Genomic DNA, 19,547 nt, shown 5'->3' with positions numbered 1-19,547 from the left:
CTTTTATTTCTGCTTCAAGAGACGAGCACAGAAATGTTATGACCCTCCCTCCTGTGATTTTGTAATACCCTCTTCTTATTTCAAAGGAAAAGGTCCAAGGAGGCAGTAACACTAAAACAAAGCACAGTTTTCAGAGGCTTTTAAAATGAGGGGTGGGCCCCACATCCACCAGGGAGCAGGCAAGCAGGTGTTTGTATTTTCAACCACACCAGCCTCATGCTGAGAAAGGCGGGGTTCCGGTCACGGAGCTCTGGAGCAGGAGGAGCTCCCACTGCCCCTGAGAGCCGAGGCCCGTTCATCAGAACGGCACTGAGCTCACAGGGAGCAGAGCCTCGGGCGATGACATCAGCTAATGCCACCCCCAGCTCCTACTTCTTGGGGGTCTGTAGCATCTGAGGTTTCCATATGAAATCAATAGCAGGCTCTTCACATCAAGCCCTGGCTTCCACTGACCTGTTGCTAATGACAAGGCAGAGGAAGTGGTCACCCCTAGGGAGGGGATCGCAGGATCTCGAATAAAACCACCCTCCAGAGTGAAGCGCAGAGCTCTGACAGTCAATGTTCAGTGGTCATCCGTAAAGAAAAGGAATAGCACAAATAAATGAGCTGGTCACTCCTCCAAACTTTGGGTCAGTTGTCTCAACCTCTTATTCATTCATTCATTGCAGAATGGCATATCAAATATCACACTTCAGGGCACTCAGAGATGAGAAAGAATTAGTAGTTGTCTTCGAAATTCAGTTTAAAATGAAAGAAAAGGTACAAACATACAACAGTTATTCAGGGAAGAAAATGGTAAATTCCACAAAGGTAGGCACCAGAGAAATTTTCCCTGAAATACATTTTGGCAAGAGTGTTTAAGAATCACATGATGAACAGTTTGGGTTTAACCAACTGTCCTTTGATCTAAAGAAGGCTGACAAGAGGCCGGGCGCGGTGGCTCACACCTGTAATCCCAGCACTTTGGGAGGCCAAGGCGTGTGGATCACGAGGTCAGGAGATTGAGACCATCCTGGCTAACACGCTGAAACCCTGTCTCTACTAAAAATACAAAAAAAAAAAAAAAAATAGCCGGGCGTGGTGGTGGGCGCCTGTAGTCCCAGCTAATTGGGAGGCTGAGGCAGGAGAATGGTGTGAACTCAGGAGGCAGAGCTTGCAGTGGGCCGAGATCGAGCCACTGCACTCCAGCCTGGGCAGCAGAGGGAGACTCCATCTCAAAACAAAAAAAAAAAGAAAGCTGACAAGAAAAGAAAACGTGAGAAACCCTAAGAGTTCACAACTTATCGAATCTTTTAAAATTAAGCACTGGGCTGCAAATGGCCAACTGGCCAACTCTAATGTCCACATAAACATATTCCATGAAACCCAAATTAGTTCCTGCTGGTCTGAAGCTAAACTGCCACCCCTGTTCACAAAATCTTGATAATGGCATTCCATTTAACTCTAATGTCCACATAAACATATTCCATGAAAACTAAACTGGTTCCTGCAGGTCTAAAGCTAAACTTCCACCCATGTTAACAAAATCCTGCCAATGGCATTCCTCTCTGCCCGGTGTCTCAAATTCAAAACCTAAGGATTACTCACGAACCGTGCCTCTGACCCACCGGGTGGGTACGCCAATCCTAACAGGTCTACCTTTAAAATGCCCACAAGTCTACTTCCTACTGACCCCACCTATTGTTCAAGGTTGGGCCACCCCAGCTCTTGCTGGGCAGCGCTAAGCTTTCTAACCAACCTCCCAAGGTTCAATCAACTCCCCTCCAAATGCTTTTTAGAAGTAAAGAAACCTCTGAAAAATCAAAAGGTTTTAGATAAAGATTCTGAAAGCAGAATTTCTCACATCACAGTATTGCAACCATTCAGCCATTCTATCCACTCCACCTCCCCTGAAAGACGCAGTTGTGAGTTTATTATTCTAAAGACCTTCTGAACAGGGGGCGGTTTCCAGTGATAAAGGAGGGTTAACAGCTAGATCCTTGCACACCGCTTTATTAAGAACAGAAGGGAAGCCTGCGGGCTTCGGAACGTTCCAGGGTAATTTGGAGTTGAGGGTGCACGGACACACACACAGTGCGCAGAAAGGCAGGAGTTGAAATGCCTAGAAACACACAAAACTGAACTCCGCCAGCTGCTCCCGGGAGGCGGAGAGAGGGCACCCCGCGAGCTATTTCTGTGCCTGGCAGAAAATGGGAGCAGGCACTTCCTGAATCCCTGCCTAAAATTAACTGCTTTACAAAAGGGGGGAAGGGGAAACCCATGGTGAAACAAGTTTTATTTTACAATTCAAAATCTGGAGGTGGGGATTTGAATACTTCATTATGGGTTTTGGCCCCGCTGATAAAAATGTAGCTGAAAAAGAGAAGAAATGGGGGCTTTACTAGGAAACCTATCCTTCAGAAGTAGCCCCACAAAAATAAAGCCAGAGGTTTGATGAGAAACGTTCTCCTCCCCATGGAACATGAAGCCATGTCTCAACGAGAGGCGTGAAGGCACATGCACAGCAACACTGTTGCGGTCGCCAGAGAGCACAGGCTTCAGTGCCGCACATCAACTAAGTGCCTGTCCTGTGGTCTAGGAGGCTGAGACTCACGGACACACATGCTGACAACATGAGAGGGCAGTGTCTGGGGCAGGGGCTGCACAAGACAGAGTGGGGTGTCTGGAAGTATGGTGCGCACAGGGCCACAGCCCCCACCCTGAGGACGAGGCCTGCAGAGGTCTCCCCTTGCCTGACAGGGATGGTTATGTCCCAACAGGGGCGGGCTTCCAGCACCTCTCCCAGCCTGAACTCAGGCTCTGGAAGACCTGAGTCTGAACGGGCCATAGAGAGGCCTCAGGAACAAGATCCCACTGGGAACCTACACTCAGAGCCAGAACCTACACTCAGAGCCAGAATGCAGTCTCCCAGCCAGAGCCAGGGCCCAGGACTGCCAGAAAGTCCCGGAGATAAGCTTCTGCAGAGATGACATTGCTAGATGCCAGGGTGGGTGGCATCCATGTGGAATAATGACCGTAGTAGAAATTTTAAAAAGATGCACTGCATATGGTGTCTAAACATTAAAAGAGAACAGGCTGTTCTGCAGCTCCCCAACTGCAGCACACCTTCCTCCTCCATCTCAGCAGAGGGAAGGGTAAGGACAGACCACTCAGGAGAGCAGTGGACCAAACCACACACATTATGACAAGTGGATTTCTAACCTGGACAGAGCCAGAGTCAGGGTCAGAGAAGAAGAGCTGTGATTCAAAAGGAGCACACAGTGCCACAGGGCTGGGGAGAGGCCCCGATGCCGCCCAGCCCAGAAGCCCAGAGGTGAAGAGGCCCTGGATTGAGGAGCGCAGAGGACCCCAGTGAGCCTGGAGGTGGGGTGACAGGATAATGGGAGGAAGCATACATTATAGACTCTGAGCAGTTCACAAACTGAATGGTGGTCTGAAAAAAGGGGTAGTAAGAAAAGCACGTCAGAAAAAGGACATCACTGAACAGGATGTGAGCTCACACAGGGGAATACAGAGTTTGGGGTCTTCTAGAAAGGGGCCAAGGGCTCCTGCAGGTGGCAGCCAGAGTCAGCAGAAAGAGCGCCTGGGGCCACACGTGTGGAAGGAGGGACGTTTCGCCTGTGACCAGAGCTGATGGGCAGGAGGTGCTGGAGCCGAACAGGGCATTTGCAGGAGTGTTTCAAGCTGATTAATGTCAGGCTGGTAGCTTGGAAGCAGGCCGGGGGAGGGGGTGTATTTCCACCAGAGGAATCAGCAGAGGCTGCCAATCAGCCCGCTGCACCCCCAGCAGGGTATAAACCCTCATCTGCACACCACTGGCCAGAACCTGTTTCAAGAGAAGCGAGAGTAAAAGCGATGGTGGCCAACGCAAACAGAGGCTGAGTGGGAGAGTCCACGCACACGCAGTACAGAACGCCAGACACAGGTGAGAGAGGCGGAGGGCTGGGGTTGCATCTGTACCTGCTCATCAGGGGCTTGTGGGAAATCACATCAGAAGCCCAAGACCAAGCAGGCAGGGACACCTGCAGCACCCAGCTCTGCCCTAGGCCCAGACACCGTGGCTGCAGCGATCTGGGCCAGGACTACAGAAGTCCTCCGTGGGGTGAGCCAAGGCAGGGTGAGCCTGTGCAAATGCAGGAGGCTGGGGGGAGTAGAAAGAAGGGCAGCCAGTTAGGGGAAAGGTCACAGAGCTGGCCAGAACCAAGGCAGCATTGAGCAAGAGGCACTTGGATTCCCGTGTCAGAAAATATTAAGCCCACGGCTCTGCCATTAGCCATATGGAACCACTTTCAGGTGGGCCCAGGCTAAGTCTGAGGCACTAATTAAGCCTACTAAATGGAATTTGTTTGCTTAAAAGAGCAGATCCCATTCTCAGAAGAAAATTTAGGAAATATATATACTTTCTTGTCGTTTAACAGTTAATAAATAAAATGCATAGTGATTTATGCTAGCGGTAGGCAACATTTCATGAAATAAATCTACTAGCGTCAGTACCACAACCGCAGACAGAGTAGTTTCCAGCAACTGACACTGTAGACATCTACAGTGATTCCTAATACAATGATGCAGATTAAGGTATTAAAAAGGGGAAAGAGCACTCCTGCAGAAGCCACCAGGCCCTGTGCTTGGGGAGCTGTTGAATTCAGTTCTCAGCAGTCCTCTTAGTAGGGGTTAATTCCTGTTTTATAGAGGAAGAAACTGAAGCCCAAGGTCACAGGGGTAAGACAAAGCAGAGTCAGGATCCAGACCCAGGTCTGTTATTCATTCTTCTCTTTTATGAGTCCTCACAGTTTCAGAAGCTGCTTCTGAGAGCTACACATGCAAATTTCCATTTCGTTCTTCTGCTCTCCCAAAGAGGCCAGGCGAGAGAAAATAAGTGATCACCTAGTACAGAGTTTCACGTATAGAGCGCACACACACACACACGGAGCAGGAAATGTTCACCGCGTGCTCTTTTCTTTTGTTTTTGTTTACATTGGAGCGACGTGTGCCCATGGATGCCTGGCCTTGCTGCTCTGTCCCCTGCCCCTCGAGCTATATGGGGCTCCCTCCAGGACCGGGTTCCCCACCGTGGTCTGTCTGACCCAGTCAGGGCAGTCACTCAAACATTCATTATTGTCACCATGAAAGTGGCATCTGTTTTGAATTCAGGGGCCTCATCTTCTCTGGGTGTCCCACTCTGTCATCAGAGCCTGGCTGCATGAGGTCAGCTGGCCCTTCTCTCCTCCATGACACCCCTGGTAAACAGACACCCAACAACATCCCGCAGGGTGGAGGTGGGGAGTGAACCTTAACCAACAGCACACTTGCCCAAATTATTTCTCAAGTAATGGAGGGTCTGCAGGGAGTGCTTCTTTCTCAGGTTAGAACTGGTCAAAAGACACAGAGGTGGGGTTCAGAAGAAGATTTCCAGGGCACCTCGAAAGCCCTAGTTTAATCAATAAAACACACTCGCAGCCACGGGGTGCCCTTGCCAACAGCCTCTTACGCTCTCATGTAACCACAGTGCCATGGAAAGTTACCCTCATTTCACAGATGCCGAGAGTCAAGACAGACAGGCCTGGCCTGAGCCACGTGCAGGACGCAGGGACCCACATTCTCCCTCCGGCTGCACCTTCTAGCCTCCTGCCCAGGAGACAGATACAGATGCTGGCTGCAGGGCTGCTAATTAGGTTACTGGCCGTGTAGTTAAAATGATGTGGCAAATAGGTGCAGATTCATTCCAGGTATGTGTTGTTTCATCTGTTACAACACAATATGGAATGAAAACTGATGATTCAGAGAAAACACAGGATACATTTTAAAATTATATTATTTATTTAAAACAAATATCTTGTTTCAAAAGATTATAATTCTCTTTTGGCCTCTTTTTGGGGCAGGGCTAGGACTTCCTACACAAATATAGCTTACACTTATGCCACACTAAAAAACAAACCTGCCATCACAGGGCGAGAACTACACTCATAACCAGACAGTCAACATGGTCCCGTCAGCCCGGCCAAAGGTCACCACCAGTTTCAAAGACCTGCTTCCTCTGGTGTAAAATGGTGAACCCAGTGACTTCCCAGCCTGTGGATGCCAGCAGGGTCACCATAAAGCCCCGCAGATGCCGAGACGGTGCAAGGAGCAGAACCCCACAGGGCAAGGCCCCGAGCTGCTGGCAGCTGGTGTCGCCCGGCTGACGCACTTCCTTAGTTGACAGTGGCTTGGTCCTGCTGGCCACCTTCGAGTCCAAGAAAGGCCTAGAAGTCCACAATCAATGCCTCTGATTGAGGCTTAGATTATTAGGGATTTAGAAACCTTAATTCTTTTGTACAAAGTATAACCGTGCTGACATGAAAAGCCAAACATGGCTTGCTGACTTTGAGAGTGAGCCTAGAGCCCACACTGTGGCTTTGGCTGGTGGGATTCACACAGTGGGGCCACTCCTCAGACTCTGGGAGTCAGGAATAATAGTTCCCAGTAGAAAAAGAGACACAGGTATAAACATGCCTCTAGTAAGGTGTTAATGTGTAAAGTGACTTTCTAATTAAAATGAGTCAAAAAAGATTGGTGAGGACAGCCTACCAGAAAAGGGATCTTACAGGAAAAGGAATAAAAGTGTCCTCAAAAAGAGCAGAATTTAAGGATGCTTCATGGTTCTTCTGACAGTAGTGACAACTAGCAAAAAAGAAAGATATGGAAGCCACCGATCAGTACCCACCTTCAGTAGGTGAACAGAGGGTAAACTGTGGCACATCCAGACGACAGAGTGTTATTCAGCTGAAAAGAAATGAGCTATCAAGCCAAGAAATGACAGGGAAGAAATTTAAATGCATATTATCAAGTGAAGGAAGCCCATCTGAAAAGGCTACACATGTATGATTCCAACCCTATGGCATTCTGGAAAAGGCAACACTATGAAGACAGTGAAAAGGTCAGCGGCTGCCAGGGTGCAGGAGAGAGAAGCGCAGCACAGAGGATTTCTAGGGCAGCAAAACTACTCCATACGGTACTGTCATGGTGGATGTGACTTATGATGCACCTGTCCAAACCCATGGAATGTACAACACCCAGAGTGAGCCCTAACGTAGACTGTGGACTCATCAATACTGGTTCATCAATTCTAACAAACGTGCTGTTCTGGTGCGGCGATGCTGACGGCAGGAGAGTGTGTCTCTGTGCGTGAATATGCATGCGTGTGAACATGTAAGCACGTGTGTGTGAGCCCTTGGTTCTTTCCCCTCAATTTTGCGGCAAATCTGAAACTGCTCTAAAAATAACATCTTCTAATTTTAAAAACCATTTTAAAAGCTGTCAAGCATTAAAACACACACACACACGCACACTTGGCAAACATAGGTGGAGACCTGCAATCATCTGGCAGAATCGGACTCTCACTTCACCCTGTGGGGCTGCAGACAGAAGCTCCCTGTGGACAGCATGCTGCATCTGGGTCCAGCTCTGTGCACAGCCAAGAGCTACACTCAGGAAATGTCTGCTGAGCTGGCTGGCTTAAAAATTAACTGCCTCCACCCTTAGAGCAAGAAGTGGGGAGGGAGGAGAAGGGACGCCCGTGTAAACATTTACTGAGACGGCAGAGAGAGGAAGAGCCCGTGCTGGCCGCGTGAGTTGGGGCAGGACCATTGCAGGCTTTAGCAAGAGGTGCAACTGCTCGGTCCCAGCCCTGTCACCTGTAAGAGGGAGCAGAACAAGCCTCCTCAGAGAGAAGTGTGAGGCGTAAATGACAGAGCATATCTAAAGCGCTCAGCAGGGTCCTGCAGATCCCTCAACAACGCTGACTGAATGGCATTCCTTCTGCACAGGCTGGACGTGGAGAGATGTATCTCATGACATCCCTAAAAATCCTATGCTCAAATGAAGAAGCTGAGTTCAGAGGGAGTAACCATCTTCCTGAAGCTATTGTAAAGGGTACAAATAGGGGCAGGAAAGAGATGAACTCACAAACAACAAAAGAGCTTTTACACGCAGGACCAGGGATTTTCCTTTTGGTTATGAAAAACGTATTGGTCCTGGCTGGGCTCAATGGCTCACACTAGAATCCCAGCACTCTGGGAGGCCAAGGTGGGTGGATCACTTGAGGTTAGGAGTTTGAGACCAGCCTGGCCAATATGGTGAAACCTCGTCTCTACTAAAAATAAAATCTAAAAAAAATAGCCAGGCGTGGTGGCACACGCCTATAACCCCAGCTACTTGGGAGGCTGAGGCAGAAGAATCCCTTGAATCCAAGAGGTGGACGTTGCTGTGAAAAATCGCACCACTGCATTTCAGCCCGGGTGATGGAGGGAAGAAACAAAGACAGAAAGAGAGAAAGAGAGAAAGGGAGAAAGAAAGAAGAGGAGAAAGGGAGGAAGAGAGGAAGGGAGGAAGGGAGGAAGGAAAGAAAGGGAGGAAGAAAGAAGAGGAGAAAGGGAGGAAGAGAGGAAGGGAGAAAGGGAGGAAGGAAAGAAAGGGAGGAAGAGAGGAAAGGAAGGAAGGAAGGAAGGAAAGGAGAAAGGAAGAGAGAAAGAGAGAAAGAAAGAATTTATTAGGCCTTGTTACTAACAAATTCAGATCATTCGTTCCTAGTGAAGACCATATGAAAAAAGGCCACTACTTAAACCTTTTGGGGAGGTTAAAGCTGACACCCCAACCTTAAAAGCTGTGGCAATGAGCTTCAACCAGATTCCGTCCTCCACCAAGAGCCCAGGGAGCACCAACCCTGCTGAAGGTGGGGACGAGAGTCTGCAGCCTCCGTGCCCTGTGTTCTGGCAGGAAAGACAGGCCCCTGCCCTAAGCAGAGCAGAGCTGGCTGGTGGGATGCTGGAGAGTGGAGGCTCTGGGGCCATAGACAGGGTAAGGTCTGGACATGGAAGATGAGACGGGCTCAGAGAATGCAGTAACCGAGAGCTCAGGGTCAGCAAAACAGCAGCTCCCACAGCCTCCCTCCTTGTGCACGGGTGAGAAGGTCCAAAACAGAAACACACAGCTGCGACAGCTGAGGCCCCTGCAGGGTTGCAAAGAGCTATGGGAATTGGGGAGAGATACTGCCCCTGCTCACTGTCTCGTGGGAGGACTGGGAGTCTTGGACAAGATGCCACGGATGTATGAGCAGAGCCTTCACGGGGAAGAAGAGCCCTGAGCCATGCAGGAGTCAGAGAATTCTCAGGCATCATTTCATGAAAGAGAAATAGAAATGCAGCCCAGGAGGAGTGAGCCCCAAGCCAAGCGGGAGAGACGCTCATCTTGTGTTTTAGAGAAGTTGGCCCTGGAGCTGGAGTTCACAAGAGGCATAGTAGGTTTTGTAGGCATACGAGCAAGGTGGGCTAAAGTCACCCACACAAACCTCAGCTCCATTTCTGATACATGAAGATGGCAAAGCACCAAAAAGAACACATGGAACAGCAAAAATCAGAGCTTTGAAATGCAACACCCATGAATTCTGGGCCTCAGAAGCTAGGTGACAATAGGTAAGTTGTTTCACCTCCCTGGGGTCTTGAGGTTTTTCATCAGACAATGGGGAGAGGGGGCTGGACAGGTCAATCCCTGGGACCCAGCAGGCCCGTATCCTACTGCACGGCAGCTGCGGCTCTTAGCATGCAGAGAAAAGGAGTGATCTGAAGATGAAAGTTAACTGCCAGACAGAAGTTAGTGGTTGAAACTTATCAGTTAGGCCACTGAGCGTCTGTTGACGCCCAGGATGAATGTCTAGGGACAGTTTCTGAAGAAGCCATAAACTCTAGGTCCCGTGTTTTCCATGGCAGAGGACCAAGTCTTTGCCCTGGGCCTGTCTGGTGGAAGTGACAAAGCTCCTGCATCAGCCGCAGCCAGGACATGGGGATCCCTGATAGGAGAGCCCAGCAAACGCCCCCAGGGCAGCAGGCAATGAGGGCAGCAGGAGGTTCCGCTGACTTCCCCAGGACCTCCTGTAGCCTCAGCTTAAAAAGAGCAGCAAGCCTATCACAAAGTTCTCTCCCTCAAGCAGCCAGCTGGAGAGAGGGGAAAGGCTCCTGGCTTGGCAACTGCACAGATGGAGCACCGGGACAGTGGAAGAAGACGCTGAGGCCACCTGCAGGAGCCAAGAGGCTGGACAGAGCCTGGGACCTCTCTCCTCTTGCTGCATTCTCCTTCTACAGACTCAGCAAGGAGGCAACACCAGCACTCCTGTATTTTATATCCAAGAAGGGTGCAAACCGAGGCACGTGCAGAGAGAGAAACAGCAAGCTGGACCTTCACAGCCAGGCTGCAAAGGCTGAGGATGAGCCAGGGGGTCTGAGAGCATTGGAGCCCAGGGGGCAGGAGGTTCTGTGTTTTTCCTGGATTAAAGGGGGAGCTGTGCATCGGGACCCTCTGCAGGGCGTCTCCCCAACATTACTCCTGCACATGTTCCCCTCACTAACTCCTGCATGTGGTCCCTACATGGGGTCTTAAGTTTACAAAAAAATTACCTGCTGGTCTATTTCTCCTCTGATGATTCAAGATGATACTCAATACCCTACACATTCTCCTCTGATGATTCAAGATGATACTCAATACCCTACACAAAGTGCAACTCTAAGGAGCAAATGTGTCTGCAAGTGGGCAGAGGCGGAAGAGGCATCTCACCATGACGCCAGGCTGCAGGTTTCAAGGATAGGATTCCCGTGCCTCCATCTGCTTGCCTAAGCTCCACAGAACCTCCCTTTCATTTCCTTTAGTGGGGCACCACCTGCCACCCTTTCCTCCCTCTTCTCCCCTCCCCAACATCTGCTTTCCTACAACTGCTTCATTTCTCGTACTTCTTTTTTCACTCTTGCCGGTAAGTCAAGTGACAGCCAGGAAAAAAGCAAGTCATGATGCCCACACAGCTCATGTGGCTCACATGAATAAGCACTGCATTCCAGGAAGCAAAATAGTTGAAATCCCAAACTTTCAAGTGATTGTACATACATTATTTGACTTCCCTGAAACTTAAGTAAGTATTATCATAACCAACAGCTAAGAGAAAGTTATTTTTCTGTTTATTATAGAAAACTATTATTCACTTTTTTTATGCAAGAAGAAAGTGAGGCTCAGGGCCTATCTAAGTCCACGTGGGCTGCTAAAACAAAATATTGGAAGGCTTATAAACAACAGAAATATACTTCCCAAGGTTCTAGGGTTGGGAAGTACAAGATCAAGGCACCAGCAGATTCAGTGTCTGATGTGGGCCCTTTTCAGGGTTCATAGAGGATGCCTTCTTGCCATGTATGCACATAGCAGAAGAGGTAAGGGATCTCTCTGGGGTCCCTTTTATAAAGGCACTAATCCCATTCATAGACACTCCACCCTCACGACCTAATCATCTCCCCAAAGGCCTCCATTTCCAGCTACCATCACCTTGGGGATCAGGTTTCAACACAGGACTCTGGGGGAGACACAAACATCAAGACCATAGCAAGGGGAACTAGAAAGGCTTTGGGAGACAAAAAGCCCCACTGGGATCCAAGTCCAGGTCTCTGCCTCCATCTACCCACTGAGCTGCATGGCCTGGCCTGAGAGGACATACTGTCCAATGGCTCAAGAAGAGAGTGACAGCAGTCTTTTGGGGCTTCTCAAAATGTCGCAACAATGGCTCTGCCTCCCTGCCTGATCCCCCAGCTGCTGTCTCGGTCCCCATTTCTGCAGGATGGTTCCTCCACATCGTCAGTGCCACAGAAGGGGCTCTGAGGGCCTGGACAGGAGGAGCCTGTGACAATGTCACTGACAGCAGCAGATCAACAGCTGTGGCCTTTAGCACCACCACACACCAGCCACATGCTCCAGGGCATGTGCGGAGCCTGTAGACACAGGCGCAAGTGCTCCCACACAGAGGGGAACACCATCGAGGGGGTTTAACACAGCACACACTACCACCCAGTCTCGGGTCTGATGCCAGACAAAGCCTATAAGCTGAACCAAGGCTTCATACTTGCCTGAGCAATCTGAGTGCAGCATCTAAGGAGCCCACTGGGCGATATATGTAAACACAGTAATCAAGGACTCAAAAGCCGAGTGCAATAATGTGGGAGAAGCCACAGCCATATTCAGTTCCTGGAAGACCGAGCCGCTCCCTTAGCCAAGTACCCTGCAGGAGCAGCTGGGAAGTTATGGCCCTCATATCCCCAACAACGATGGCATTATATTTTTGGAATGAGAAGGTGCTTTGTTATTGCCAGTGGCTTTCTCCCCTGCGGTTCAAAGCTGTATTATAAAAAAAAATGAACATGGATATATTTCCCCGCACTGTGATCTGATAGGAATAGGAGCTTATCCATCCCTCAGCAAACTGCCAATGGTTGCCGTTAGAAATTCCATATTCAGTGATAGTTAAGGATTTTGGAATACACTTTGAACCAAAGAATTCAATCCCTTAAGCAGCCGGCGACAGGCTTCATTTAAGAAATGGAAGGAACAACAGCAGGCTCATCTCTGCGGCTGCAGCTCAGAGGTGGCTGGGCCCACAACAGAGTCAGGAAAAGCAGCCCACCCCCTCCTCCTACTCTGCAGCTGACCCGAGATGCAAGCAATGAGGACAAAGGCACCACACAACAGGGTTAAGGGACAACACATCCCAGTCCTCCTAGAGGAGGGGGAAGCTCTCCAAGTCTGAAATGCTCCCCCAAAGGTACAATCTTTCCACTCACCACTGCATTCAGAAGCACTGCTCCCACACCACTGAAGGTGCACAGCACCCCAGGAAAGGAGCCTATCTGTGGACAAAAAACCTCAAATAAACCATGGTCAGAAATCAGCTACACCTAAGAGTGTGTGAACAAGAAACGCCTACTCCTCTGGAAAAGGGGAAGCCCTCTCCAGAGCAGGGTGGAAAGCAAGAGGAGAAGCACTCCACACAGCCCCCAGGAGTCCTGAGAAGTGCACCCCACGTGACATCTGGAGGAGACAGCCAGCAAGGAGGTGTGGCCAGGTCACAGGGGCTGCTGGTCTGGGGTTCAGGAAGCGGGCAGCAAGGCCCTGTGCCATCCTCTCTGCTCCTGCATGTGCTCAGCATTCTCCATAATGAAAACTTAAAAAGTCTCTTGGGAGAAAAGAAATAGAGCTATACTAGTCTAGTTCTTCCAACTTTGTGTGTGTGTGTGTATTTGTGTGCACACATATGCATGTGTGCGTGTGAGCACAAATGTGTTTGTGTGCATGTGTATTTATGTGCACACACATGTGCGTATTTATGCATGTGTGTGTTTGTGTATGCCTGAGATCGGGAGTGTCGGGGAAACCAACCCCCCTAGTCCTCACATGGAAAGCAGACCCACACGCAGTGAGTTCATGGTAACGTGAAGTCAGCTTCCAGCACAGCCTTCCACTCGGAGCCCAAGGCAGGGCTGGAAATGATCAAAACAGCTGACCCATGAGGTCTGTAACAGTAGCAAAATCCCAAGACTCTAAAACTCCTCTTCCCTGGACCTACAGCCATGGAGACAACCTGTCAGGACACCTACGGAGCCCCCATAGGCAGGGCCAAACAGTAGATAGGGCAAAACACTGCTGACACCCTGACTGCAAACCCAAATCATACCTGGGGATTCTGTAAGTACAGCCACCATCCCCAGGAGATCTGAAGGTGTGAGCACCAAGACAAGGTAGAAAACCATGTGCTTCTTCCTTGGGGTGTCTGTCACTTCCCACACGGCACTTCCAGGCCACCTCACTTCCCCACTCACCAAAACCCTAAGCCCAACAGGACATAGCCAGGCCTCCTTTGGTCATAGGGGCCTTCGGGCAATTTAACCTCTCCAGAGACTCACAAACCTCAGTGAACATCACTAAACCTTACTCCAGGGTTCCCAGGTTTCCGTGGCAGCTGAAAACCCCAATCCATCTATGCACAACTATCTCCAAAATGAAGCAGAAAAGTCCCCAGGCCAGGGGAATGCCCTGGATATCCCTGCTCCTGCCCTCTCTCCGCTGAGAGGCAGTATGACAAGGCAGTGAGAAACCAGGGACCGTGCGCCACTGAGAAGGAGCCGTTGATGTGGCCAGGGGACAACTGTTGAATTCTTATCTGAAATCAAATTCTTAAGAATTATTTTCCATAATTAAAATCGTGGATTTCAAAGCTCTTTGGTTTATCCTTGAGATGAAAGGTATACACCGTATCCCAGCCCTGGCTTTCCTAAAGAGTTTTCTTTCCGTGGCTGCAGTCCAAAGAGGCCCCCCCCACACATATCATTCAATGAAGGCCAAGTCAGCTTTAAAAAGTCCCACGGGAAAGCAATGGAATGCTTACCTTGGCTTCACATTTCTTGTGGCAGGAATACTTGCAGGCTGGAAAAAAAAAGAGAGAAAGAATGTGTGTCGAGCAGTCTCTCTAGCAAGAATTCTTACATCTTCAAACCCTCTCAATCCTTCAAAATCTCTGGCTTGAAGATCCCATAGGTGGCCTCTCTCTGGCACGAGGGAGATTTTTACATATGACACACGGCAGTGTGGACAGAAGGCAGTGAGGACGTGGTGTGCAAGAGCAGAGTTACAACTGTTGTCTGTTAGCAACAGCTCAGGTGGCTCAGGTAGGAATGTCTTGGGAGCAGGGTCACGAGCAGATTGGTTTTCCAAGGGGTATGTACATCCAGCCAAACTGGATCCCTAAAGAAGAATAGTGAATTTCAGCAGCAGAAAGCATTCATGTATGCCCAGAAATTATGACTGATCCCTGAAAAAAGAAGAGAAACCGGAAAATGCCCCTTAAGAATCAGAATTTAAAGTGTCCATGAAAGACCGGATTGGAGCCTTTAAATTTGTGAGAAAGTCATGCATCTGGATTTCGGAAGTGCTTCCACTTCCTGCCAACCTGAGAACTGACTGTCAGAATAAATTCATGTCTAAATTCCTATAGGAGAATCCTTCCAGAGGGGCCACTGTGAGAACGGAGCAAGTCCTGTGTCCCTTCGAGTCCTGTGTCCCTTCGAGTCCTGTGTCCCTTTGGAGGCCCTAACAATGCAATGCGGAGCTGGAACTAATGTGGATTTCACAGGCCCTTCTGCCCAGAGGCTGCAGCTGTGATGATGAGGCATAAACCTCCCCACGAGCACCATGAGCATGCTGCAGTCAGGCCTTGCAGGACAGGGAAAGAGAAATGAACCAGCAACACCTAATAATCCCAACACAGCCTCCTGTGCCAGCTCCAAGGGAGTGTCGGGTACATGCCCTCCCTTCCCCCAAGTTTGCCAGCTCACAGGGACAGCTGTGGGAGAAAGGAAAGAGACTTGGGTTGGGGAACAGTGACCAAAGCCTCCTATCCAGGCTCTGCCCCTCTAGCTGGGTCTTTGTTTCCTCCCACGGAGCTATCATGGGTCAAATGGAATCCTTCAAGGGACCCTGTTTTGAAACTAGAAAGCAATGTCCACATGCAGAAGTGTGTGGGACCTGAAGACCAAGGCCTCAGAAGTCAGGGAGAGGGGCCCCACATCCCAGCTCTGCGTGTCGACACCCTGTGACTCCCCCTCCTGCACTCTGTTTTCAATGACGTATCAAAGTCAAAAAGGTTTGTGTAGGGTTGAATGAGGATGAAACAGATAAGGTCACTTGCCCATGCATGGCAATTATTAGAACTCCAGTAGTTACAGCTAGGTTGTTATCTTTGTATGATCTATGTTTTTGAATTGCTGAATTGTCGTTCTATACCTTGAGGTTTGTAAGATTATTCACAAAGTCATGTATTTATCCTACACCTTCTAATGGGCAAAACACACAAAGGTGATCAGTGATTTTCAAATCAAGAGAGACTTGCCATTGGGAAACAAGGGGCTTCCACACAAGATTAAAAGTTCAGACAGAAACCGTCCCTGGCAGAGGCCAGCACAAAGGACTGAGATAAGGAGAAGGGCAGTGGGCAGGCCTCTGGCCTCTGGCTGAGTGAGAGTCAGGCAAAGAATTCTGCCCACACACGTTTAGCAGCATGTCACAAGACCACGACATCATGCAGCGGTTAGCCTTCCAGATGGCCTGGGTGACCTCATCTCTTGGCCCCCATGTCGGTGTATAGCCCCCTCCCACAGTGAATCAGCTGGGCTGTGTGACAGTGCAACCTGGCAGAGGGGACGGTGTGTGACTTTTGTGGCTAAAAGGCATCATGGCTTCTGTCCTGGTCTCCAGGATCACTCATTCTGAGGACAGCCAGACGCCATGTTGTGAGGACACTCAAGCAGCCCTATGGAGAGGCCCCCATGGAGAGGAGCTGAGGCTTCCCACCAACAGCTGGCCCCAGCTTCCCAGCCACAGAAGTGCACCACCTCGGAAGCTGGTCTCCAACCCCAACCAAGCCTTCAGATGGTGCAGCCTCTCCAGAGACCCTGAGCCAGAACTGCTCAGTCACCTATGTCCCAAATTTCTGATCATTGACACAGTGGGAGATAACAGATGCTTACTGTTATGCTAAGGTACTAACTTTGGGAATCATTTGTCATGCAACATTCCAACTCAACACAAAAAAATGGCCCTGGTCAGTGCAAGGGTGGCACTGGTATGATACATCCATGGTGGGTGGCCTACTCGGCCACCAGACAGCCATCGGCACCGTAGGACAAAATCATTAAATTCAATTATCATAGTGAAATCATATAAACTGCCCATGAGCCAAGACTACAATCCTGAGAGGCAGGGCCATTGTTTCTGGTACGTAGAAAGTGACCCTCAAAGTTTTACATATGTTTGGACTAGGACTTCACATTCGATTGCCAGCAGCATGGGTAATCCTCAGAGTAGCAAGTCCACCGTCAATCTATCTGTGGCCCAGCTCTGGTCAGCACTGCACCAGGCAGTATACGAGATACTTTCCCGTATGTTACTGCACTTGCTCCTCATAAGCACCTCTCAGGGAGAAACTGTAAGGGTGACTCAGCCAAGGGGGCAGCCGTGGTCCATGAAGGTGGGACTCCAGCCCGTCTGCGCATCAAATTCAGTGTTTTCATCCACCCATACTCTCCCTGCCTTTCTGACATATTACAAAATATGAATCTAACAGTGCCCAGGCCCAGCTTCCTATCCTGCCACCCACAGGAGACAGCTCCCTGCCTGCCCTAACCCTGCCCATACCAACCTCAGCTCCTCATTCACGCCATCCTGCACCCACCTCCTGGGCCCAGCTCAGCTGCCTCCATTCCTGAATTCACACCCTTCTGTGCCACTGACCCATCATGGCAGGTCATCATGGCTTGTCACATCATGATGATCTCCCTGTGTCCATCTCTCCCGATGGGCTGCAAGCTCATCAAGCGACAGCGTCTCTGTGGTGCATGACCAGGGTCTCACAATAGCAGCGCTAACAGGAGTGACAGGCAGCTGATACACTCAGCACCTAAAAGCTTGCACTGCATGGGTATTACCAAATTTCCACCACACCCTGGAAAGAAGCTACCTATCTTCACCTGTTTTACTAATGTGAGACTGGGGTTTGTGGATGAGACTGAGGATTCATGTGCTGGACAACTGTGTCCCAATCCTGACCTGTTCCAGGTCTGCTTTCAGAAGCCCATAGCCAGCAGGCCCACACGCTGTGGAGACCTCATTACCTGATCACCACTTAGGGATTTGGGGCTGTGAAGGTGCTGGCCACAAGCGAGGCTCCAAAACAGCAGAAGAACTTCACACCAAAATCCATCTCTGAAGCACACAGGCCCAGAAGAGGCCACAGGTCACTTTGACCCTCAGCCACGCAGACCTGCCTCCTTTTTGGAATAGCACTTGTGTGAGCTGGCAGCTAAACCAGCCACCTTCTCAGGGAATGTCATTTTTATTTGAAAGAACTCCTAGCAGACAAAATGTGGTTATTCAGACTCAAGTGCTTGTCATTTTCTCAAAAATGAAGTGAGTCTGTCATCATAAACCAATGTCAAAATTTGAGATTTCAAGTGAAAATTAGAATTTTAGAAGACTAGTACCCAGGCCAGATGTGGTGGCTCACGCGTGTAATCTCAACACTTTGGGAGGCTGAGGTGGGCAGATCACTTGAGGTCAGGAGTTTGAGACTAGCCTGGCCAACATAGTCAAACCCCATCTCTACTAAAAATACAAAAAATTAGCTGGGCATGATGATGCATGTCTGTAATCCCAGCTACTTGGGAGGCTGAGGCACATGAATCTCCTGAACCCAGGAGGCAGAGGTAGCAGTGAGCCGAGATCATGCCCTGGGTGACAGAGTAAGACCCTGTCTTAAAAAAAAAAAAAAAGACTTGTACCCGTCACCAGGGCCTAACAACTCCTAGGATATTTCTGTTAAAATCAACAATAATATTAACAAATGTGGGGATTTTCCTGAGATTGTATAACAAATATGTCAACAATTAGAAGTTCTGCGAAATTGTCAGTGAACCAATAATTTCCAAATGTCCAGTGCATGGTGTTCCACACCGGGTAAAAGATACACTTGGTGTGCAAGACAGGCCAGTGGATTTTAATAAAACAGAGTAGGAAAAACTCTACTGATACAATTTCAGATTCCACAGTGAAATTGAACTTCAAGCAACTGTCACTTGAGTTCTGGTGTAGAATCAAAATGGATTATCTACAATGGCCTGAAAAGCCTATTAAAATGCTTCCTTTTCCAAGTAGATATGTTTATGGTGCTAGATTGTTTTCAATACTTCAAACCAAACATTGCAGAAGACTGCACGCAGGGGGAACCAGCCTCTTGATTAAGGCTGCGTAACAGAATCACAAAAAAAAATGCCCCTCCTCTCATTTTGTTGTTTTGAAACATACAGTTATTTTTTATTAAGCATATGTTCATTTTAACATATAATTGGTTCATTACCATTGTTTTTAACTGGCTTAAATATTTTAAATACTCATCAGTTTCTCATTTCTAATAGGGTAAATCGTGATGAATACAAACCACACTGACAGGAGCCCTTTAGGGTCTTCTAGGACCCTAGCAGTGGGTGCCCGAGACCCGCAGCCCGAGGGCAACCCTGTTCATTCTCCTTGCCTGAGGCTCTCAGAATGGGGTAAGGACCCAATTTTGACCAACAGAAAGGTAAGTGAATTCTCCCAGGGGCTTCTGGCGCAGACCTTCCCACTCCTGTGAACGAAGCAAGAGAAGGAAAATGCCTCAGCCTCTGGAACCTCCCCCTCTGAGCATGGAGCTGGACCCACAGGAAGAACCTGTAGAACTCGGGCTGCAGAACCGGGGCCCAGGCACACTGCCCGGAGCCCGCCGGCCGCCGCACCTCCCCCTGCAGAAGACACATGCCCGGCTGGCTGGGAGAGGCTCCACCCATGCAGCCCCGTTATTGGCTGCTACGGTGCCTTCCACGAAGCTCCATGTACTTTAGACGCCTTGTTCCACCTGTTCCCATGGGGACCAGGGAGAAAGGCACATTCTCACTCCGTTGTACAAATAGCAAACTGCAGCACAGAGCAGAAGCTGCCTGCCCTGGGTGACAGAGCAGGTTAAGCAGTGACACCAGCTGCCAGCCCAGCTCTACGTGGGCAGAGCCCACCTCCCAGAGCTGGACTGGAACAGCCAGTGAGCTGGTGTGCAAAGGCTCTTCTGTGCCTGGTGCAAAAACTGGGGCTCCACATGCATGAGCCCACTAAAGCAAACATCCACCATG

At 49.5% G+C, this 19,547-nt stretch overlaps 1 protein-coding gene across 9 annotated transcripts in view; it reads right to left on the bottom strand.

Annotated features, from left to right (window-relative positions):
- Positions 1-19,547, bottom strand: part of LOC129051277 (tensin-3-like) — a 159,434-nt gene that overhangs the window by 92,085 nt on the left and 47,802 nt on the right. For all 9 annotated transcript variants that reach the window (XR_010138124.1, XR_010138123.1, XM_063718474.1 and 6 more), the window contains exon 3: positions 14,225-14,262. Coding sequence is in view for 7 of the 9 variants with exons in the window: in XM_063718474.1 (XP_063574544.1) it covers positions 14,225-14,262 (38 nt within the window). In the remaining 2 variants the exon portion in view is untranslated. The remainder of the gene's footprint in view (positions 1-14,224; positions 14,263-19,547) is intronic.

Source organism: Pongo abelii, chromosome 19, assembly GCF_028885655.2.
Source record: "Pongo abelii isolate AG06213 chromosome 19, NHGRI_mPonAbe1-v2.0_pri, whole genome shotgun sequence".
Lineage (NCBI taxonomy): Eukaryota > Metazoa > Chordata > Mammalia > Primates > Hominidae > Pongo > Pongo abelii.
The sequence above is the reverse complement of the archived record's forward strand: the minus strand, read 5'-3'. Positions and strand labels throughout refer to the sequence as shown.